This window comes from Myotis daubentonii, chromosome 2, assembly GCF_963259705.1.
Source record: "Myotis daubentonii chromosome 2, mMyoDau2.1, whole genome shotgun sequence".
In the NCBI taxonomy this organism is placed as follows: Eukaryota; Metazoa; Chordata; class Mammalia; order Chiroptera; family Vespertilionidae; genus Myotis; species Myotis daubentonii.
Window position 1 is genome coordinate 80,488,510 of NC_081841.1, and position 24,938 is coordinate 80,513,447.

Here is a 24,938-nt window from a genome sequence, read left to right on the forward strand (position 1 = left end):
TGCCACAGAGAAAAATTAAGTAGAGAGAGTAGGTAAGGGTAAGTGCAGGAGGAAAGTATGTTTGCAATTTTAAATAGATTGTTTCAGCAAGACCTCATGGAGATGACACTGGGAAAAAATCTAAATAAGGGAAACAATGAGTCATGAAGCTACCTGGAGGGAAAGCACTCCGGATAATGAGAGCAGGGAGCACAAAGGCCCTGGGGTGGGAGCCTGAGTGGTTGTTTGAGGAGCAGCAAGGAGGCTGGAACAGATTTCCATCAGGGACTCACAAGAAGTATGGTTTTCTGCCGGTTTTGTATGAGGAGTTACAAATAAACACAATTCCCAGAGCTGCAACGCGTTAATGCACGGTGTATGGAAGTACACTAACAGATGTTTGGCACAATCATTTGGTGTTTTATGAGAACAAGTTGTTTCTGAAAATCCTTAGTGTAGCCATTTCAGTAGATCTTGCCAGGTGATCTTTGGGCCCAGGCAGAGTCCTGAAAGTTTCTTCTCCTCTGTTCAACTAAAAAAGACCTAGCAAACAAACAAACAAACAAACAAACAAACAAACAAAAAACCAACTTGATTCTTCAAAATAAAAAAGGAAGATGTTTAAAATAGCTATATTTCAAAGACATAAATTATGGGTGTTATAGATTGAATTGTGTCCTTTCAAAATTTGTATGTTGAAGCTCTAATCACCAGTGTGACTGCACTTGAAGATGGGCCCTTAAGGAGGTAATTAATGTTTAATGAGGTCATGTGGGTGAATCCAATAGGAAGAGGACGAGACACCAGGAGGGCATACACTGGCAAAAACTATGTGAGGATATAGGGAGAAGGCAGCCATCTAAAAGCCAAGAAAAGAGGCTTCACCAGAAATCTACTCTGGCAGCATTTTGATCTTGGACTTTCAGGTTCCAGAACTGTGAGGAAGAAAATATATTGGTTGTTTAAGCCACCTAGTCTGTGACAGCCTGAGCAACAGTTCAATAGGCTTTGCAGACACTACCTGGATTCAAGTCCTGGATCCCAAACTTACTAGCTTTGTTAACTTGGGCTTTAATTCTCTGTGCCTCAGTTCCTCATCTGTAAAATGGGGATAATAGGTACTTGATGGAGTACTATGAAAGTTAAATGAGTTAATAGATAGAAAGGGTTGAGAATATGCCTAACAGATAGCAGCACTTAATCCATTCATGTATTTGACTAATGTTTAATGAGCACCATCTACCTGCCAGGTCCTGTTCTAGGCCCTACAATTATGGTGTTGAACACAACAAAGTCCCTGTCCACTTGGAGCTGATGTTTAGTGAGGGTAGATACGTAGTAAACTCTGTACGTAATACCAGGTAGCAGTAGATATAGTGAAGAAAAGCATGACAGGCATGGGGAAGTGAAAGATGATGGTGAGGTGGAGAGAAATGCTACTTTAGGTACAGTGGTCATGATCAGGAAGTCTAATCCGTCAAGACAGAATTTGAACAGAGACTTGAAGAAAGTGAGAGAGACAGTCATGCAGTTGTCTGAAGGAAGAGTTTTGGCCCTAGTGAAGAGCAGGTGCCCAAGCTGGGGCATGCTGGGTATGCTGGAAACACAGCAGAGCTGTCAGGTTAGACTGGTAAGAGATGAGGTTTGAGAGGTGAGCTGGGGCAACTTCATGTAGGAAGTGTGGGCCATACTGAGGGCTTGGCTTTTACTCTGAGTAGCATGGAAAGCTCTTTAAGGATTTTGTGTGGTAGTGTGATAGGTGATTTATGTTTCAAAGGGATGACTTTGACTTCTGTGTGGAGCAAAGGCTATTGAAGGTAAGGCAGGAAGCAAGAAAACAAGATAGATAGAGGCGATTAAAATAGTCCAAGGAGACTTCGGGGAATGGCAGCTCGAAGAGGTCAGGCGATTTCTCTACTAGATAACAATGATAAACTGTGGCCAGGTTCCTTTTGGTAAGCATCTGTATAATTAATTTACTATATTTTAACTGAACAATACAGAAAGTATATGCCCATGATAGATTATTACTTTGTGGAGCTTTCTCTTACATTGTTTTTCTTTCATTTAATAGATTAAATTTCTTTTTGGCCATCCTTGGTAGTTTTTGTTGGTTGTGGTGATGGTGGTGACTGTGGTGTATTGAAATGGCACTCACCTGTAATTTGGAATACATGGAGCCAGAAAGCATGTTGGAAATAGAAAGGGAGAATAGAGAAAGAATTAGTGACATCTGTTTTGCTCTGTTGTATTTAACCTTTATTCATTCACTTTCCTCGTGTAATTTATCCTGAACTCTATTTTTTCCTTTTTTAGTTTTTTGGGTCTTTTCAGGAAATAAGATCATACCACAACAAGAATCATTAAAAAGTTCAGTAAAACAAAATTCATGGAGAGTACTCTAATCTATGGCATTTCCCCCCTTCATTCTACTTAAATGATACTTTTGTTTAGCCAATCAGAATAAATTTGAATACCTACTATTTGTTTAGATATCCATTTATATTGTTGTTTGTTTAAATTATGTCACATCATTAACATTTCACTGGAAGCTTGCAGTTATAGTAATCTAGCTTCATGATTTCTCATAATTTAGATTTCTTCCCTGATTTATAAAGAAAGAAAAAAAACTTGCCTACATGGCTTCATGACTACTAGTGTTTATGTTTCTTTTATTTTTCTCATCTCATTACCTCAGTGACTCCTCTATAAATGGTATTAACATCCTTCCTGTTACTCAGGCTTATTTCTTCCTCCATTTCTCTTGGATCTGCTGCTTCTTATTTCCACAACAAATAGTTCGGCCCCTCCTTTCTTAATTTTGCAACAGAATTTTAGCAATAACTCAGAGCTCTTATTCTTGCCTCCAGACCCTATTTTTCAATTGCTTTTTCATTCAAACTGATCTCCAGTTGTCTTTCAAAATCATAGCTCTGATCTTGTCATTCCTCTGCTCAAAAACCACCATATAGGTCTCCATTTTGTACAAAGTAAAGTTCTTTACCTTCTGCCCTTATTTACTATCACCTCTCTACCTGGAACCTCCCACTATTAATGAAAGCAAACAGGAGGCAGCATATAAGTGACATACGTCTTGTGGTTATCATGTATAGATTTGAATCCTTCAGATGTTTAGTGCTATCTACTCTTGTGGAAATTAGTTAAGCTTTTGAGCCTCAGTTGTTGTTGTTTTTTTTTAAAAAAATAGGAATCAATTCTGGCCTGATTATGTTGTATAAAAGTAAATGAGATAGATGTTAAAACCTACTCATATAAGTGAGTCAGCATAATAAATGTTAGTCACCGTCTTTATATTCTGCTCTCCTCAGGTAGAGGCAGAAGCCCAGAGTCAGAGACCTGCTTCTTCCCATCTCTAACTCTGATCAGCTGCATATCTTGCACAGGACATTTAGCTGTAGGCCTCAGTTTTCTCATTTAAGAAGTAACTGCCTAGGGCAGCGGTTCTCAACCTGTGGGTCTCGACCCCTTTGGCGGTCGAACAACCCTTTCATAGGGGTCGCCTAAGACCATCCTGCATATCAGATATTTACATGACGATTCATAACAGCAGCAACATTACAGTTATGAAGTAGCAGCGAAAATAGTTTTATGGTTGGGTCACAACATGAGGAACTGCATTTAAAGGGCCAGAAGGTTGAGAACACTGGCCTAGGGTGTTCATCAATAGCTGACGGGAAAATAGCCAACCCCAGTCTCACATGGTTTATAAACATATCTTGCATGACCAGCAAGTGTTTACATTTTTTAATATTTTAGGAAGCATTTCAAAATTCACACACAAATCTGGGTTCACAGCTTCTCTTGGAAAAAAAATTAAAAATCTGACTATTAGTTGTATAGCTCCCTTTACTGGGTGTATCCTCTTCCCCTCCCTAACTTCACAAACTGAAATAATCTCCCTGCCCCAAAAAGACTGTGGCTCTTGGTTTGTGGTCTTCAGTCAGTTTCCTTGTACCCCTTGAAAATGAATTCGGGGGTTTGCTTCACATTTTCAATAAGAATGAAAATAGTGATGGATCATTTGGCGAAAAGATATCTAGGGTTGCTTCTGGTGCTCAAAGCCTATGGAAATATAATGATTTAAAGTTTTCAATCTCCATACCTTAATAATCCCTACCGTTGAAGTCGAAATCATGTTGAGGGCCTGGATCAACTGGGATCTTGGGATGAAAAGCCTATGACAGGTTGTTATTGAGTCAGCCAAGTTAAAGGATTGAACTTCTTACATGATCGAACTCTAGATAAACTTTAATCAGGGAGGTAGGTGGCTGGAATAATTTGATGTCAGTTCTCAATTTTTAAAATGTGTCTCCAACTAGAATTGAAGAGAGGGAATATGAGGGAGTAGTATAGCATTATCAATGTTTTTTTAGGCTAACATTTTATATTTATTCTCTGTATAGCAGCCACCAAAGAATAAAATTGATTTGATTTTTATGAATTATGTACATTACTAATATTAAGCAAGTAGAGAACAAGATCTGCTGGAGATACAGTAGGAACTAGATAGAGAAAAATATATATTTAACGCAAATTCCTTTTGCATGTTTCTTTACTTGGCAAATGTTATAACTGAATTTATGAGACAGTAGACTAGACATGCATGTATTTTATATTAATGTTGAAATGTAAATAATGGAGTTTAGAATAAGAATAACAGAAGAAATTAAACTCAAGTTAATAAAATGCACAAAAAGTACAATTTTAAGGGAAAGTTGTGACAATTTCACTCTCTCAAAATCCCTCTTTAGTAATATAATTACAATTACAGTTTACCTGGGACAAAAAGTCTTTTATGTGTCTTGCCTCAATAATAAAAATCTGAAAAATCTCTTTTATTCTTGAAAGCCTGGAAGTGTAGGTCTGGAAATACTGGTCTTCTCAGTAAAAGATAAATGGCAGAGTTAGTTCCTAAAATACTGGCATTTGTTGAGGCACCGTGGGGAGTAGAGACTACAGTGGGGTTGACAGTTGAAGTAAGAAAGGAAATGTCTGTGGTAGGAACAAGAGAAGAACAAGAGATTGATTTTAGAGCACTTAATGCACTGAAATGCATTCATTTTTAAAAATAGCCTTTACAATTATAACATCAATTTTTGAAGTATTGCAATCTGGAATTTATTTATTTGCTAACAATCACATTGATTTATTAAATTTCAATTAACTTTTTATTTCATTTATTAAATTGAGTTTTGAAGTTGTTGAATTTCTAGAAATCTATTACTTGGTTTTTATTATCTTCTGAAAATAGAAACTTTTGATTATCCTATATCTTCTTATATAATAAAAGCCTAATATGCTAAGTGTCCAGTCATCTCGTCATCTGTTCAACCAATTGAAGCATAATATGCTAATGATATGCTAAGGCTGCTCAACCACTAGCTATGATGTGCACTGATCACCAGGGGGCAGATGCTCTGACTGGTATGTTAGCTTGCTGCTGGGGTTCAGCTGATCAGGACTGAGCAAGACGGGCCGGACATTCCCTGAAGCCCTCCCGTGGTTCCTCCCTTGCCGGGGTCCAGCCCCAGCGGGTCCAGGGGTCCCCAAAGGTGTGGACGGAGTCGGCGAAGAAGGAAGGACACGGAGACAGTGTTCAGTTGATCAGCAGCCTAGCCAGGATCTCCAGCCAAGTTCTGGTCTGGATCTCCAGAGAGGTTCTGTGTCCGTGTTCTCTTGCTAGGTTCTCCAGCCAGGTTCAGTCACCAGGTTCTAGTCAGGCTCTCTTGCCAACCTCTGCAGTCAGGTTCAGTTCAGGATCCCTTGCCATGTTCTCTCCATCGAAGCTCCTCCATCTCCAGGTTCCGCGTAGGTTCTGTCTTCTGAATTCTGTCTTCTAAGTTCTGTCTCCTAAGTTCTGTGTCTTGCTGTCTTGTTACATCTGTATTTATACCAGTTGATTCAATCCTATCAATCTCTATTACAAAGGTTAGGGCGTTTCTTATCTCCATTCCAGGGAGTAAAGATTATGTAGCTTAACCATGATTGTTCATAGTTAAAGTGATTAATTACCCGCCTGGCACTTAGTTGAGGGGTTTTATTCCCTCCCTAACTTCAGGGGAAAATCCCTACCTGGGGATTCAACCTTTCTCGGAGAGGTGACCTTGGTTAAAACACAGTGCCAAGAAGGTGAGCAAACATATTAAGAACAGTATGCCATATATGCCAGGTCCCTTGAAACAGCAAGGATGGACCAGCTCCCGGCACTCCCTGGCTGGCCAACCTCCCGCATCCCTCCGTAGCCCAGATGGTGCACCAGTGGGGTCCCTCGGCCTCGCCTGCACCCTCTCGCAATCTGGGACCCCTCGGGGGATATCAGAGCTGGTTTCGGCCCGTTCCTGCAGGCCAGGCTGAGGGACCCCACTGGTGCATGAATTCGTGCACCGGGCCTCTAGTTTTATAGATAAATCAAGTGTTAGAACAAATGAATAGTTCACGGCCACACAGAGATAGTCTGAGAACCAGAATTCAGACCTAGTTCTTTTTTTTTTTTTTAAACATGTTTGTTTCTTGTTTTTGTTTTTGTATTGATTTCAGAGAGAGGAAGGAAGAGAGGGATAGAAATATCAATGATGAGAGAGAATCATTGATTGCCTGCCTCCCGCAATGTTTCCTATTTGGGATCTAGCCAGCAACCCAGGCATGTGCCCTGACTGGGAATCTAACTGTGACCTCTGGTTCATAGTTGGACATTCAGCCATTGAGCCACACTGGCCAGACTCAAAACTAGTTTTTGCTCATTCCTTTGTTCATTCATTGAGAACTTAACCAAGTGCCAGGCATTATTCTAGGTTCTAGAAATATGGCAGTAAATAAAAATCTGTGTTCTCTTGGATTTTACTTGCAATGTCAGATGATGTAAGTGCTATAAAAATTAATAAAGAATCAGAGAGTAATGAGTTGAGTGGGGTGCAGTTTTAAAAATAGGATTGTCAGAGAAGTTTTCACTGAAATGGTAACATTTGAGCAAAGACCTGAAGGAAGTGAGAAAGTCAGCAATAAAAATATCTGATAGAAGATGGTCTCAGACAGAGTTAAAAACAAGTGCAAAGACCTGAGTAAGCACATCCCATGTGGCATCTCAATAAAATTACAACTGGGTAGTGCTGATCCCCTTGGAATTAGGATCCACACTTTGAACACTTGTTGTTGAAATACTTTGTAAATGATAAGACACAATGTCCCATCGATGAATCACAAATTGTAACAAATTAACTTTATTCAGGTTCAGTTATTATGTTGTACATAGTGGGCGCCTCTGAATTGTTTCCTTTTTAAAAATTGATTTTTAGAGAGAGAGAGAGAGACAGAGACATCAAATTGTTGTTCCAATTATTTATACATTCACTAGAGGCCCAGTGCACAAAAATTTGTGCACTCGGGGGGGTAGGGGGGTCCCTCAGACTGGCCTGTGCCCTCTCGCAGTCTGGGACCCCTCGGGAGATAACGCCCTGCTGGCTTAGGCCTGCTCCCGGGTGGCAGAGAGCAGGCCCAATCCCTAGGTGCAGCCCCTGGTCGGGCTCAGAGCAGGGCCTATTGGGGAGTTGGGGCGCCGCCCCTGTCATGCACAGAGCAGGGTAGATTGGGAGGTTGCGATGCCACCCTCAGTCACGCTCAGGGTAGGGCTGATTGGGGGTTTGGGGCACCGTCCCCTGTCACACTCAAGGCAGGGTCGATGGGGAGGTTGCGGCGCCACCCCCTGTCACGCACAGAGCAGGGCCAATCAGGGACTTGGGGCGCTGCCCCCTGTCACACACAGAGCAGGGTCAATCAGGGGGTTGGGGCGATGCCCCCTGTCACGCACAGAGCAGGGCCAATCACGGGGTGGGGCGCTGCCCCCTGTCATGCACAGAGCAGGGCCAATCAGGGGGTTGGGGCGCTGCCCCCTGTCACGCACAGAGCAGGGCCAATCAGGGGGTTGGGGCGCTGCCCCCTGTCATGCACAGAGCAGGGCCCATCAGGGGTGTTGGGGCTCCTTACCCTGTCACGCACAGAGCAGGGCCCATCAGGGGGTTGAAGAGCTCCCCCCTGTCACTCACAGAGTAGGGCTGATAGGGGAGTTGGCACACCGCCCCCTGTCACACACAGAGCAGTGCGGATCAGGGGGTTGGGGCGCCGCCCTCTATCACCCACAGAGCAGGGCTGATCGGGGTTGGGGCGCCGCCACTGCCACACTCAGGGCAGGGCCGATGGGGAGGTTATGGCTCTACCCTGTCACACACAGAGCAGGGCCCGTGGGGCGGGGGGGTGGTGGTTGGGGCGCCGCACCCTGTCACACACAGAGCAGGGCCAATCAGGGGTTTGGGGCGCCGCACCATCACACACAGAGCCGCAGGGCGATCAGGGGGTTGGGGAGCTCCCCCGTACCAGGCACAGAGCAGGGCTGATCAGGAGGTTGGGGCTCCTTCCCTTGTCACGAACAGAGCAGGGTGGATAGGGAGGTTGTGGCCCCACCCCCTGTCACACACAGAGCTGCAGGGCGATCAGGGGGTTTGGGTGCTGCCCCCTGTCACGCTGATCCCAGTGCTGGGAGGCCTCTCGGCTCCGCTGATCCCGGTGCTGGGAGGCATATTACCCTTTTACTATATAGGATAGAGGCCTGGTGCATGGGTGGGGCTGTCTGGTTTGCCCTGAAGGGTGTCCTGGATGAGGGTGGGGGTCCCCACTGGGGTGCCTGGCCAGCCTGGGTGAGGGGATGATGGCTGTTTGCAGCTGGTACACACCCTTCAGGGTGGGGGTCCCCACTGGGGTGCCTGGCCAGCCTGGATGAGGGGATGATGGCTGTTTGCAGCTGGTCACACACCCTTCAAGGTGGGGGGTCCCCACTGGGGTGCTTGGCCAGTCTGGGTGAGGGACTGAGGGCTGTTTTCAGGCTAGCGGTTGACTGAAGCTCCCAGCTGCTCCTTTTTTTCTTCTTATGTTTTTATTCTGGGCCAGCTTTAGCTCTGGCTCCAGCTCTGAGGCCTCTGCTGCTGAAAGCAGGTATCTGGTTTGTTTGGGTTCTATAATCGAAACACTGTATCGACTCCAGCTCTGAGATCCCGGCTGGCTGAAAGCAGGTTTCTGGGGTTTTGTTTAGCTTCTATATTTGTAACAATTTTTCAAACTGCAAGCTCAGATGCCGGCAAGGTAGGCAGGAACGTTGGTGTCCTCCGTCACTGAAGCAAGCAAGCCTCATTTTCGCTTCTAGCTGCCTGGCTGCTGGCCACCATCTTGGCTGGCAGTTAATTTGCATATCGCCCTGATTAGCCAATGGGAAGGGTAGCGGTCGCACGTTAATTACCATGTTTCTCTTTTATTAGATAAGATTGGTTGATTCTTGTATGTGCCCTGACTGGGGATCAAGCCTTGATGTATCAGGATGACGCTCTAACCAACCGAGCTACCCTACCAGGGCTCACTTGTTTATTTTAATGAAGTTTATTTTTCATTTACCAAATCAAAACTTATAAATTGCTGGGAGTTTTGTATGTTTTTTTTCTTTTCCTTCAAATTAAACTATAGAAAAGATCTGTTAAAGTTAAAATACTGTGGTTAGGTTTTTCCTATTTTTATATTTAATTTTATTTTTGTAAGTAACAGTTAAATGTTAATAATGCTTCTCAATGCTTACACGTGCTTTATACATCCATTCTCATGTTAATATTGGCACAATAAGGACATGCATGTCAATTCTTTGTTAGTAATATCTTATTCTTTCTAAGAGGTTTTCATGTGGAAATAACATATTTTTTCGTTTTGTATGCAACCATAAATTACACTCAAGTAGCATTGGCAAAGTTTTTTAGCACATAATTGGATGATATAAATTGATTTATCTTAAAAAGCAACAGTATATATTCTGTTTTCTTTCTTACATAAATGATAGAATTATAGGTATATTAAAGCACTCATAAAATTTAATACATCCCATCTATATTTTCATAGTTTAACAAGTCAGACTTTAACTTTGCATTCAAGTCTCCTAAGCAAGTATATAGGACTGAAGCATCAAGTCAACAGAAGCCAAAGCCTTAAACTATGTTATTAAATTTGCATTGCATATACTAGTAAGTAAATTTCCATTCTAGAAAACATAATTCAACTCAGCCAACACTTACTGAGCATTGTTCTATCGTAGTTTTATCAGTAAGGAAAAATACCACCTATGAAGCTATTGCTGTGGCACTGGTGAGAGTTAATGGAGTTTAAACCACAGTGTGATAGTGGCGGCCGGGGGGTCCCCAGATTTTCAGCTTCAGCACTGGGTGAGGCATAACACTGTTAATTAGATAGGAAACAGGAGAAAGGAAAGGTTTGGCGAATATGAGAATGTTTGTTCAGTTTTGAACTTTTTGAATTGCAAATATCTGTAGGGTATTTATGTAGAAACTAGAGGCCCGGTGCATGAATTCGTGCACTCGGGGGGTAGGGGGTGGAGTCCCTCAGCCCAGCCCAGCCTTCTCGAAGTCTGGGAGCCCTCGGGGATGTCTGACTGACGGCTTAGGGGGTGCGGGCCTAAGCTGTCAGTCGGACATCCTTAGCACTGCCGTGGAGGCAAGAGAGGCTCCCGCCACCACTGCTGCACTCACCAGGATTGACGTCTGCCTTCTGGTGGTCAGTATGAGTCATAGTGACTGTTCTTTCTGCCGTTCGGTCTGTTTGCATATTAGGCTTTTATTATATAGGATGAATACAGAACATTTTCATGTCCTTATGAAGATTGTTAAGAGGGCACTACTGATTTCTTCTTGAAATTCTGGGCATGGGACTGTTCTAGTCTGTGTTATAATAGCAGTAGTAACCTTTGCCCTAATCCCTTGTAACACAGTTAAAGCCCAGAATTAATACACAGTTGCATTTTATATTTCATCACATTCTAAATTTCCTAAATCACTCTTTTCTTCACTTTGCAATTATAAACGTTAGGGCTGAGGTGAGGTTTCATGCTGCTCTCACAGGCTCAGCTAGTGAAGTCCTCCTAGTGGCCTCAGTAATCACTGCCACCACAGAATCTGAGAATTCATTCTGCCCAGAGTACCTGGTGATACTACAGTAATAAATGTACTGAGGAATTGTTTTCATTCATCCATCCATTTATTTCCTGTTATCTGAGTACCTGCTACATGCAAGGTATGTTGCTTTTCAACTGGACACGAAGCAGTACCATTGTCTTGTTTCTAGAAATAGATACCACAACAAAACCTTAATAAAAACTTTTATTTCCTTTTCAGAGACTTATCAGTTGTTTTAAATGTAGAAATTACTTTTTTAATTTCTTGAAGCCTTAAGACCGCTTCTGGTAAAGAGGGAGGTGTTGAGGGGAGTAAAGAAAGTGAAAGAATTAATAAACAGCCGAAACCGGTTTGGCTCAGTGGATAGAGCATCGGCCTGCGGACTGAAAGGTCCCAGGTTCGATTCCGGTCGAGGGCATGTACTTGGGTTGCGGGCACATCCCCAGTGGGAGATGTGCAGGAGGCAGCTGATCGATGTTTCTCTCTCATCGATGTTTCTAACTCTCTGTCTCTCTCCTTTCCTCTCTGTAAAAAATCAATAAAATATGTTTTAAAAAAAAGAAAATAAACAAAGTGAGTATGAACTAGCTTAAGATATTACATGTATTGATCTGTGCCAGAGGCAATTCTTGCTAGACCTGATTCTGACATTCCAATCTGTCTAGCACTTTTCTTAACTGCTCTTTTGCCTGATTTCACTTGTTGTCCAGTGGACTTACTGTTATGGCATGCTGATTAAATGTGGGAATTAAAAGCAAGGTTGAACACTGCCTTAGTTCACACCTTGCCACTTCGTGTTTCTGTGAACCTGGATACATTGCAGCCTCTCTAAGTCTCAATATCTTCCTCTATAAATGGGAATAATAGCACTATGTAGCCAGCTTATCAGACTATTCCATTTAATGTAAGCTGTTTAGCATGGTGCCTGACATATAGTATATGTGTAATAAATGTTAGCAATAAAGCAGTAATAGTAATGAGTTTTCGTGTATCCTAATAGCACTCTGACTTCCTTAAAGTGCTAGGTAGTATTCAAGTAAAAGAACACATTTAGTTTTTACATTTTTTATTTATTAAATATAAATATTATATATTCATTGATTCTATTTTATTTTTAATTTTGAAACATTATTATTCATTTCTTTCCCTTACATATTTTTTATTGATTTCAAAGAGGAAGGGAAAGGGAGAGAGAGATAGATACATCAATGATGAGAGAGAATCATTGATCGACTGCCTCCTGCACACCCCCCACTGGGGATTGAGTCTCCAACCTGCGCATATGCCCTTGACCAGAATCGAACCTAGGACCCTTCAGTCCGCAGGCCGATACTCTGTCCACTGAGCTAAATTGGCTAGGGCTTTACCTTAACATTTTTATAATCCAACGTGTATATATAACTTTTCTGTCTTTCCTTATACTACATTGATCTCTGCTGTTAAAAAAACAGTACTTAGAGATTTCCTGATCTCATATTGTAGACAATAACTTCCCTGCCTGTTTGCTCCCCTTGCTTCCTCATGCCCTATTAACCTATCTTATAAGAAACCTCTGTGGAACAGTGATACAGGGTGTATAAAAACTAATAAAGCCAATGCATGTAATAAAGCAAAACACGTACGTCCACTAGAGGGAGATGTTGGCACAATAATCAAGCCACATAATATGCAGGTGCAGTGGGCACCAAATTTGAAAACAAAGCTTTCCTTGTGTAAAAACATTAACTAATTAAGAATTAACTAAATGTAGATTCAGTAGCGCTGTGGATTCTGTGTTGCTAGCTGTCAAACCCAAACTCATTATACAATTACCTAGAGAAGCATATGAGGAATATCTACACTGTTACCACTCCGTATAGTTTTGCTCACATACTGTTTCAGAGATGGAAGTAATGACAAGAATATTGACACACACCTCTCTCTCTCTCTCTCTCTCTCTCTCTCTCTCTCTCTCTCTCTCTCTTTCTCTCTTTCTCTCTCCTCTCTCTCTCTCCTCTCTCCTCTCTCTGTAGAAATTACAGGCTGATTACTTGAAAACAAAGAAAGTACAGAATCTATATATATTTCTCTAATTCAAAAATATTTTTTCATTGAGTTCTAGATTTTTCGGACTAAACTGGTGTCACTCTTAGTAACCTAAACTGATGGATTGAATAAAAACACTATTCTTTTTATAAAGTAAACATTATTGAAAAGATAATATCTTTGTAATTTAGATCTCCAAAATTCTGAATTACTGGGAGGCCTATAATTAAAAGCAAATTAACAACATTTAATTAAGCTTGAATTGGAATTTTTTCAAGTATTCTGAGTAGGATAGTTAAGTTGATTTGAACCTTTACTCTTCCAACAGAAACATCACATTTCTTTCTGTTGGCAACATTGTCCAATAACTGACTACTATAATAGTCCCTCTGCACTTTGAGATTTAATACTCTTATTCTATCACACTCTAAGAAATTGCTGCCCTGGAACTTGGGGATGTTGAGACGGCCCTTAAACCTGAGAGTCTCACTTAATAGTTGACTGAGTTTTCCCCTCTGTATCATGCCTAAATATTTTGATGTAGATTTTATTACTTTTGGCTGCATTGGTAATTTCAGTTTGTAAAATGTCCAAAGAACTTTATATCATATACAAAATATATGTTAAATAAATCACTATAGTAATTTTACAGTTTAAATTCCCACTTAATTGATTCAGAAATGGAAGTTATATATCTCTGCCAATTTTATTTTTATTAATTAAATTGGTAAATGTTACCACCAACAACTTAGTAGATAATAACTTTAAAAAGATACTATCTTACCCTGCCGGTGTGACTCAGGGGTTGAGCGTTGACCTATGAGCCAGGAGGTCACAGTTCGATTCCCAGTCAGGGCGCATGCCTAGGTTGCGGGATTGATCCCCAATCGGGGGTGTGCAGGAGGCAGCTGATCAGTGATTCTCTCTCATCATTGATGTTTCTATCTCTCTTTCCCTCTCCCTTCCTCTCTGAAATCAATCAAAATATATATTTTAAAAACTCTTTAAAAAAATAAGTAACAAAAAATAAAAAGATACTATCTTAAGCATACAGTTTTTGTTTTGAATTCTGCAAACCTTCAATTTTCTTGCTTTTAATTTTTGTTAAGGAACATCATTCTTTGTGTGTAAGTGGATTTATATAATTTTATAAGGAACTATGGAGGATCAGCTATCATAGAATAGACTTCATAATATGTAGTATGGTTTTTCTGCTAGGACCAAAGTTGTTCCCTGGATTGCACATGCTTTTATAACCAGAAGTTTTTAAATACTTAATTTAACCACTGGATGTGTGGCTTTTTTGAATTATTAAAAATAATTTTCAGCCGAAACCGGTTTGGCTCAGTGGATAGAGCGTCAGCCTGCGGACTGAGGGGTCCCAGGTTCGATTCCGGTCAAGGGCATGTACCTGGGTTGCGGGCACATCCCCAGTGGGAGATGTGCAGGAGGCAGCTGATCGATGTTTCTCTCTCATCGATGTTTCTAGCTCTCTATCTCTTTCCCTTCCTCTCTGTAAAAAATCAATAAAATATATTTAAAAATAATAATAATAATTTTCAGTAAATGGACTTCATTGGACTTTTTCATTCAAAGAGTTTCTTTGAACCACTATAGACACATTTGAATGCCTTTTTTAACCTTTCGTTAATAAATTAACATGTATTAAAAATGACCATAGGAAAGTGGGATTGAGTAAATACAAAGTAAATCTACCAGTGTGTTTATGCATATTCATTAGAATAGGTAATATTGTGCTGCAGTAATAAGCCTAGAATCTCAGTGACTAAAAACAAGTTTACTTTTCTCATTCTGCATGTCCGTTGTAGTTTGAAGCAGTGATGTCTTTGTTGTAGTTACATGGGGACTCAGGCTGAGGCAGGTTCCACCTTGACCCTTCCTTCAGCTATTACAGTTCTGGGGAAAGGATGTGCAGTGAATCTTCTAATACTCTCAAAACTTCTGTCTATAAATGACACAGTTCCCCTGGGCGAGGTGTGGCCACACCTGAGTTCAACAAGCTGCGTGATCCTCACACAGAATGGGCCACTGGATGTTGCAGGCAGTACAGCAGTTCACCAAGGCTCTTCTAAATGAGTGAGCATTTGGAAACTGTCGGTAACCTCAGAGTGTCTGGTTTCAACTGCGCATGGGAAGAAAATGGACTGTTTTCACCTGATCATCATCTCAGTAGTTTTAGAACTCATATTGGGTTCAGTGCACTGAACACATACCTCCTCCCCACCCCCCCCACCCCCCCCCCCCACCATCACACACACACATACAATTCTACATGGCTTAAATTATTTAGGAACTGTTTTACAGAAATATTTATACCACAGAGGATATTGGAATTATTCCACATGCAGTGTGGACAGGGAATGACAGTGTTGTGGGGACTAACCTTTAAATTCACATTTGTAGGTCGGCCAGGACCATTCATAAATTTCATGACTACATTATAGTTTAGCAGGATTTAAACTTCTTTTTCTTTTTTTTTTTCTCATGGAACAAAAAAAGGCCACATTTTAATTTGGAATTTAAATATATTAATTGTGTACTGTGTTAGGAGAAAACTGAGTGCTACAATAGCTAACAGTTTAAATAACAAATATAATTGAACCATTAAAGTTATTGCAAAATTCACACTAAAATGAAAGTATTGTAATTTGTTGTAAAGATCCACTGTTTTTTTTCATTTATTTTTTTTTAATCTCACACAATTAGCTTTTATTTAAGTATTGCTAACATTTCCTGGCTTTTTTATTTTTTTTTATTTTTTAGGTATTACTGGTTTTTCCAAAATATTTTGTGAAACTTCCCAGAAGCTAGTTAGTGTGGAAGCCTTTGCTCTGGCTGCGAAATATTATTCTATACAAAACTTGGGAATATGTACTCCTTTTGAGCAATTGCTTGTAGCCCTTCGAGGAAATAAAGAAGAGAAAACTGGTAGGTGTGTGTGTGTGTGTGTGTGTGTGTGTGTGTGTGTACATGTATGTGAATGTATGATTTTAGGCATTTAGAAGCAGTATATTGTTCATATATGTATGTCTTTTCAATATGGTCTTAATTTAGTGTTCAACCTTATATCGTGAACCCACATAGGCTTATGCCAAGTGGGTCTTCTCATGCAACATATTAAACAACTTCATTATGGATCTCCACATTTTTTTCTATATGATAATTCAGTTATCAGTCTTTTTCTTTATAGTTAATTGTTTTATGTATCAAGGAACATTTTAATAATGTTCTGTCGGTCTTATTTATTTTATTAATTTCAAATTTGAATCATAGGAGCTGAACCTATAGAGATCTGTTATATACTAGTAGATACCACAATAGGATTTATATTATTTTCATAGTTACTTACAGAAAACATGAATGTCAACTGATGGTCCTTATTAACTTTTGTTTCTTTGATAGCAGTGTTTTAATTTTGTTGTATTTTTACTCAGGTGACAATGTGAAGCCAGATGAGTTTATGAATTTGAAAAAATCTCACGAAGTTCAGGCAATGTCAGAGCTGATCAGCAGTGTTGCTGATTACTGTGGGATAAAACAGGTAAGAGTATTTCCCTTTATTTCCAGGTGTTAAGATTATTGCCTCTCTTTTTTGTATCATTCAAATTCTTTTTTCTACTATTACTATCTAGTCCTTAAAATGCCATTAAATAATAGCTTACATGAGATATGTCAGAGCCTTTAAAAATGTGTTTTCATTTCCCAAATACACTCCAATTATAACAAATCTATACTAAAAATAAGGTATCACTATGCATGTTTTGCCACAAATTTCACTCTTTTCAGAGTGGATAGAAGTTAAAGATGATTCCCTTTGACATGTTATAACTCCAACTTTAGGCAGTATTATGATGATGACATTTTGCAAAATTGTTCTCAGTACCTGGCCAAGCTGTGATATGGGGCACCTACCTCATTATAGTAACACAAAGAAACTATATTTTAGAACTTGGATTCTTTTACACTGTCAGAATTACAATGCATTCCTGTTGTGAGAAATCGCTTTTGTGTAACAGATCTTTGAAAACAGATGTTAAAATAAAATCAAAGATTGCCTGGACCTATAAAAATAGTGAGTTATTTTTCCCCCTGGCTTATAAAAATAGTAAGTTATTTTTCTTATCCCTATGAGAACATCTATGGGGGTAATGGACAATTTTCCCTCCTTCAATTTTTATTAGGTGTTAGAATCTTTTCCATGGATTCTTCCAGACTTGAGGAGAGCCTGAGGATGGTTAGAAAGTTATCACAGTGTGGGCTAGGTGTGCACAGCCACTTGTGACAATGTAGCTCTGAAGGGTAGAGGGAAGCAAGACAAGAGCTAAGCAATAATTTTTAATCTTTTCTTATGTGTATCATACCTAAGCAACACCTTTCAGGATTAGTAACAGGCTCACCATGGCAGTGATGCTCATCTGGACCAGAAGGTGCAAGTACACAGTGAAACTTAAACTGTTGCCATATGAATCACATGGGTGAATATTAGAAACATAAAATTGAATGGGAAAATGCCGGGAGCCGGTCCATCCTTGCTGTTTCAAGGGACCTGGCATATATGGCATACGGTTCTTAATATGTTTGCTCACCTTCTTGGCACTGTGTTTTAACCAAGGTCACCTCTCCGAGAAAGGTTGAATCCCCAGGTAGGGATTTTCCCCTGAAGTTAGGGAGGGAATAAAACTCCTCAACTAAGTGCCAGGCGGGTAATTAATCCCTTTAACTACGAACAATCATGCTTAAACTACATAATCTTTTCTCCCTGGAATGGAGATAAGAAACGCCCTAACCTTTGTAATAGAGATTGATAGGATTGAATCAACTGGTATAAATACAGTTGTAACAAGACAGAAACACTCAGAACTTAGAACACAGAACTCATGAGATAGAATTCAGAAGACAGAACCTACACGGAGCCTGGAGACAGAAGAACTTCGCTGGAGAGAACATGGCAATAGACCCTGGACTGAACCTGACTATAGAACATGGCAAGAGAACCTGACTAGAACCTGGTGACTGAACCTGGCTGGAGATCTGAAGCAGAACCTCTCTGGAGATCCAGACCAGAACTTGGCTGGAGATCCTGGCTAGAGATCCTGGCTAGGCTGCTGATCAACTGAACACTGTCTCCATGTCCTTCCTTCTTCGCCGACTCCGTCTACGCCTTTGGGAACCCCTGGACCTGCTGGGGTTGGACCCCGGCAGGAAAAAATAAGCAATTTACAGAAGGCCACATATTTTATGGTACCATTTTTAGAAGCTCTAAAGAAAAATAATGGTATATTCCTAAGGCAAAAAATTATAAGAAAAAAAGCAATGGAATCATAATAATTTGAGAATAGTTAATTACCTCTGGTAGGGAAGCAGGGAAATGGGTTATAGATGGAAAACCATCCACAATTAAGGCAGCAGAAATACTAATGTTGTAGTTTTTAGGATGGCTGATAGGTTCGTGGGTATAGCCGGTGCTGTTGGACACCTAACCTAATACTCTTGGGCCTTCCCATTGCATGGTGTGCCAGCCTACTCCCTACCTGGGAATGTCTGCATTTCTTTCCCTGTGGGTTTTCTCTGGCTGCTGAAACAAGGCGCTGCTTGCATACAGGTTCTGGGAATTAATTCCTCTCTGTGGCAAGCCTTGGACCACTGATCGGTACAAGTTGATATCAAATACATCAACTCCCTGACATTTCGGGTGGATGATTCTGAGTCTGCCTTCTACACTAGCTCTCAGAATTTCCCAGTGCAATTAAACCCAAGTTGCCCTAAAAGTATCTTGATTAATAATGCACCTTTTATTGGGCTGCCTTCCTTTCTCTTTTTCTCTTCTCTATTTCCCTACCCTTCTTTCACCTCCCAAATAAATCTCTGGTGTCGAACCTGCTCTACTGTAACACAAAAACTAAGAAGAAGGGTATTTATTGTGCTTCATAACTTTACATTTTGACTATTTATTCTTTTATTTATGTGAAATATTGCATAATAATAAATAACTGTAACAAAGCAGATTTATTTTATTTCTAAATAGCAGGAAAAAATTTTGAAATAGCTTAATATATCATGTTAGACCTGCTTTAAGGGAATTTTTTCAAAGCAAAGGAGATTGTTCCTAAGGGATGAAATCTCCTAAAGTAAAGACTTTTAAAAGGTCTTTGTGTTAAATCATTTAATAGCAATATTTGGTTCTCACAATAGTTCAGTTTAAAAGTAAAGTATGTACTACTTTACTTTTAAAATGCAGATTTAATGATGGTCGATGGAAATTCAGAATCAGAAACACTTGCGTTTACTAGTAGCCCTAGAGCGCTCTCATTAACTGTGATGGAGAAGATGTGGGGAGAGGCAGGTTTTACAGAAAATATCAAGCACTTAGTTTGGAACATGTTAAGTTTGAGATGCTTATTAGACACTCAAGTGGAAAAATTAGGTAAACTGATGGATATATGACTATGAAGTTCATCAGAGAATTCCATATTGGTGTTATAAATTTATTTAAAATTTGAAATTTGAAAGCCTTTAGCTTAGAATGGTAATTAGATCTTCAAGTTAGTCAACAAAATATAACTCTTCTATCTGAAGTATAATGACCACTGTGTGTAACAATGTTTTTGTGAGGAAGTATCCTAAACAGAATTAGGAGACTAGGAAGGTCAGCCACAGCAGGCATTGGACTAGAGTCTCCTCTGTCTTCTAACCTGTAAGGTGATCCAGGGTGGAAAATACTATTGTGAGTAAAGAGTAGGAAATCAGGATGGTGGAAATTTTGCAATTGAGACCAGATAGTGTGGAGGCAAAACGTTTTCTGGCTTATACAACTTTTAATTGCACAGAGTTTTCCATTCTATTGCTAACACTGCATATGTTACTAAGTCAGTTTGGAAAGGGATAGAAGTCAGCTTGGGTCAATAAGATGTAAATGTAGGCTGACAAATTTTCTAGGAAAAGTTACTCATTACTGAAAAGGTTTTTAGGTATTATATTGTGAAGACATGATTCTAAGAGTTTCTACAGCCATCAAGAGGAATTAAAAATAAGCTAGCAAAAGTTTATTTTGCTCTTTGAATTCTACATGCAAGTGAAATAATGGTATTTGTCTTTCTCTGATTTATTCCTCTTAGTATAATACACTTTAGTTCCATTCATGCTGTCACAAATAATAAGATTTCATTCTTTTTTATGACTGACTTACCATTCCATTGTATATATGTATCATAGCTTTTTTATCCACTTGTTTGTTGATAGGCACTTGGGTTACTTCCATATCTTGGCTATTGTAAACAACACTGCCATGAAAGTAGGGGTACATATTTTCTAAAGTTGAATGTCGTTGAATCTCTGAATGGTTCAGCTCTTCTACTGAAAGATTTCCTAAAATGAAGTGAATTTTCTTCATTGTTCAAAACTTGATGTTCTGTTACTTGTAGCCAGAATTTTCCTCATTTACTAGTGAAATTATTATAAACATACTAGAGGCCCGGTGCATCCGTGCACCAGTGGGGTTCCGTGACCTGGCCTGTGGGGATCAGGCCGAAACCAGCTCTCCAACATCCCCCAAGGGGTCCTGGATTGCAAGAGGGCAGTTCTCGGGTGATGCACCCTGGAATTGGGCTCCCTCCTCTCTGGTTCCTGGTGCGTCACCTGAGAACCGTAGGTGCCAAGTCACCACAGCTCAGCAGCTCCTGTGTTGAGTGTTTGCCCCCTGGTGGTCAGTGCATGTCATAGCTACTGGTCAGAGTGTCTGCCCCCTGTTGGTCATTGCGCATCATAGCTACCGGTCTGACGATTGCATATATATATATATATTTGAAAACAAACTCAATTATCTCTTGGTAAGAAAATATCTAAATTGGTGGGAACAAATATGCTGATGTTTACATCAACCACTGATTGCTAGCATTAAATTTGTCATTGATATCAGTGAGTGTGTTTTATAGAATCAAAGGAAAGTTTTGCTTTCTCTGAAGATTCAGATATAAGGGAATTGATTAATAGAGTTTCTACTGTACAGCTCTTATATTCATGAGTATAGGTATGGTAACTTCAATTAGATTATACTTCCTTAAAGTCAAGATATATTATGCTTCTGTGTTTCCCAGAGATTAACATTAAAAACTGGTATAGGGAAGTATTTGTAAGCTAGTTACTTATTTAGGGGACATTATTTACTGGAGTCTTACCTATGAAATACTTGAATTACAAGACCCCTGAAATTTTTGAGGATTTAATTAATGATATGCATTACTACAAATATAGGCATGTTTCCTTGAGTGGTTCATACTTACGACAGAGTTTAATTGATTTTAGTTAGGAATTAAAGATAGTTGTAATAATATTAAATAATTTCTTATGATAGTATTTCTGTAATTGTCCATTTATTTCTTATGAAGAGGCATGGCAATATAAAAGTATTCTTGGTAACTTTTTACTTATTTTATCATTTTTAGTTTAATTAATATATTCTTCAATTCTAGGTGTTCAGTTTGATAAATTTGGTAATTGTATGCAGTTGTGTAACCATCACCATAATAAAAAATATTTCTGTCATGATAAAAAGTTTCCTCCATGCCCTTTTGCAAGTTATTTTTTCCTCTATTCTCAGGGAACTACAGTGGGGCCTTGACTCACGAGTTTAATTCGTTCTGAGACCGAGCTTGTTAAGGAGCTCATTAAGGAGCTCGTTAACTCAAATTACTCTGTCAACTCAATGCAAAAAATCGCGGAAGAGACAGCTGGTAATTCAAAAACCTCGTTAGTCGGGACACTCGTAAGTCAAGGCCCCGCTGTACTGATTTGCTTATAGTTTTGACTGTTCTAGAACATTGTACAAATGATGTTTTGTGTTTGACATCTTTATGACATAGATAGCTTTTTAACATCCTCAGTGTTGTTATATTTACTCTTTGTTTCTCTTTTTTGCTGGGTAGTAGACCATAGTATGTTTATAAATGTTTTTTCATTTACCAGTTCATGACCATTTGAGTTGTTACCTATATTTGGCTGCTATTACTATTCACTTACAAGACTGTGTGGACATGTTTTTATTTCTCTTGAATAATTAGTCCAGAGTGGGATTTGTAGATTATATAGTAAGTGTATGTTTTAACTTTATGTTAAACTACCCCTGTTTTCCAAAGTGCCTGTACCATTTTACATTTGTGCATTTCTCATTATTATTTTAGTTTGCATTTCCCTAGTGATATTGTGCATCTTTTAATATTGGCTGTTTATATGACACTAGAAGCCCAGTGCATGAAAATTCATGCACTGGAGGGGGGTCCCTCAGCCGGGCCTGCCCCCTCTCATAGTCTGGGAGCCCTCAGGGGCGGGAGTTGACTCAGCGATCAGGGGAAAGTGATGCCGCCATCATACCTCTGCTGTTGCCACTGCCAGCAGCGCAAGCCTCGGCCGGCCCTGGTTACCTGAGCCTCGGGCAGCCTGGGCAGCCGCCATCCAAGGCTTGCCTGCACCTCAGGCTGGACCTGGGCGGCTGGGCAGCCGAAATACGAGGCTTGCCTGCACCTCGGGCGTCAGCTGGGCAGCTGCCATCTGAGGTTTGCCTGTGCCTTGGGCCGGCCCTGGGTGGCTGGGGGGCTGAGGGGACTGGGGGACTCCAGAGGCAGGCACATCCTGATGGTGCTAAGAGTACTGGGTGCCGCCATCTTTGAGAGCATGGCAGTCACTTAGCATATTTCCTCCTTATTGGCTGTGGGTGCCGCCATCTTTGTAATGGTGTGAGGGTCATTTAGCATATTATCTCTTTATTAGATAGGATATTGTGAAATGTGTGTTCAAATTATTTGCCCATTTTTAATTGGTTGCTTGTCTTATTGAGTTATAAGAGTTCTTTATATATTCTGGACATGAACCATATGTCAAATAAATGATTTGCAAATACACTATTCAGTAGTTCTTTTCCTTTTTAACTATTTTAAATAGCAAAAGTTTTCATTTTTAATGAGGTTTATTTTTTCAATTATTTGTAGTTCATGCTTTTAATGTTCTACATAAGAAATCTTTGCCTCTCCTAATGTCACAAAGATTTTTTTATGTTTTCTTTAAGAAGCTATTAGTTTTTACTATTACATTTAGATGTGTGATCCACTTTTAATTAATTTTGTTTTTGGAATGACATAAGCAAAGTTCATTTTTTCATACAGACATCCAGTTATACCAGCACCATTTGTTGAAAAGACTTTTGTCTTCATCAAATTACCTTAGCAGTTTTTTTGAAAAATCAGTTATCTATATTAGTATTAGTATGTTTCTGAACTCTATTTTTTTCATTGGTTTATATGTCTATTTTTATACTAGCATTATACTGTTTTGATTACTCTAGTTTTATATTGATTCCAAAATTGTGTAAATCCTCCAACCTTATTCTTTTTCAAAAGTGTTGTGGTTATTCTAGGAACTGTGCCTTCCATATAAATTGTGATATCTGTTTGTCAATTTATTTTTAAAAATCTGCTGGAATTTAGGATGGCATTGAATCTATGTCAGTTTGGGAAATTGCCATCTTAAAATTGAGTCTCATGTTTTGTCAATATGGTATATCATTATTTAATCTTTTAAATTTTTTCTCTGCAATGTTTTGTAGTTTTCAATATATAGGGATCTTACACAACCTTTGTTACATTTATTACTAGGTATTATATTATGCTATTTTAATTCAAATATTTTATAATTGCTACTGTATTGTATATATTCTAGTGGTTTAGTATTAATTTCTAATGATCCTGTATTCTGACACATTGCTAAATTCACTTTCTGTGTTAGCTTTTTTGGTATATTATTCAGTATTTTCTGAGACACAGTCATATTATCTATGAAGAAGAGTTTTATTTCCAATATTTATGACTTTTGCATCTTTTTCTTGATATTACACTGTCTAGAATTTCTTTTAAAAAATTAAATAAAAGTGATGAGTGTGGTTGATTTTTAATAGGAATCAAAATTAAAATAAAAAACGTAACAGGTTGTATAAAGTATACAACCATTTGTTTAATTCATTCTGTTTTTCTTTAGGTAATTGACCTGGGTTCTGGAAAAGGCTACCTAAGTTCCTATTTGTCCCTGAAGTATGGCTTAAAAGTTTACGGAATCGATTCCTCAAATACCAATACTCATGGAGCTCAGGAGAGAAACAGGAAGCTGAAGAAACACTGGAAAGTCTATCATACTCGGTCAAACTTAGATGCCAATGACCTGGCATTAAAAATGGCAAAAGAAAAGAAAATGCAAGATCAAGTTAAAAATAAAGCAGATATTGAGGGAGTATGTAACAACAGTCCTGCAAATCAAGAAATGATGTCTACGTCAGATTTTTTGCCAGACTTTTCGAGCTCTGTTATTTCTAACATCAGAAAACAAATGGAAAACCTACATGTTCATTCACATCGAGAAGAAAATTTGTGTTTTGAGAATGCCTTTTCTCTTATAGACTTTTTGCCTATTAATGCCATTGAACCTACTTCTTCCTCCCAAATGCTCAAGAGAAAAATGTCTGAAGCAAATAGAGAGAGAAGAAAAACAACATCCAAGTCAAATGAATCAAATATATACTCACCTTTAACATCTTTTATTACTGCTGATTCAGAACTACATGATATTATTAAAGATCTGGAGGTAATTTCACATTTGAATTCCTTAATTTGATTTATAAAACTGCTCTAGGACATAGAATTACATTTTAATAGTAGCTTACTTAACCTACATATCTTATTTGGTTACACTAGTCTAAAGAACTAAAATTATGTATAGACTTTTATGATTCTCACAGCTATCAAAATCTGATAAGAGTACAAAATATGACATTTACAGTTTGCCAAAATAGAGTGCCTTTCACTCATTTCAAGCCTCCTAAATCAAACAGAAGTACTAGCACAAAATCTAGTAAGCTAA

At 39.2% G+C, this 24,938-nt stretch overlaps 1 protein-coding gene across 6 annotated transcripts in view; it reads left to right on the plus strand.

Moving 5' to 3' along the window:
- Positions 1-24,938, plus strand: part of METTL25 (methyltransferase like 25) — a 112,883-nt gene that overhangs the window by 3,139 nt on the left and 84,806 nt on the right. For 4 of the 6 annotated variants that reach the window (XR_009451271.1, XM_059683720.1, XM_059683719.1 and 1 more), the window contains exons 2-4: positions 15,804-15,968; positions 16,475-16,581; positions 24,063-24,662. Coding sequence is in view for 5 of the 6 variants with exons in the window: in XM_059683720.1 (XP_059539703.1) it covers positions 15,804-15,968; positions 16,475-16,581; positions 24,063-24,662 (872 nt within the window). In the remaining variant the exon portion in view is untranslated. The remainder of the gene's footprint in view (positions 1-15,803; positions 15,969-16,474; positions 16,582-24,062; positions 24,663-24,938) is intronic. The other 2 variants (XM_059683723.1, XM_059683721.1) reach the window with 2 other exon arrangements.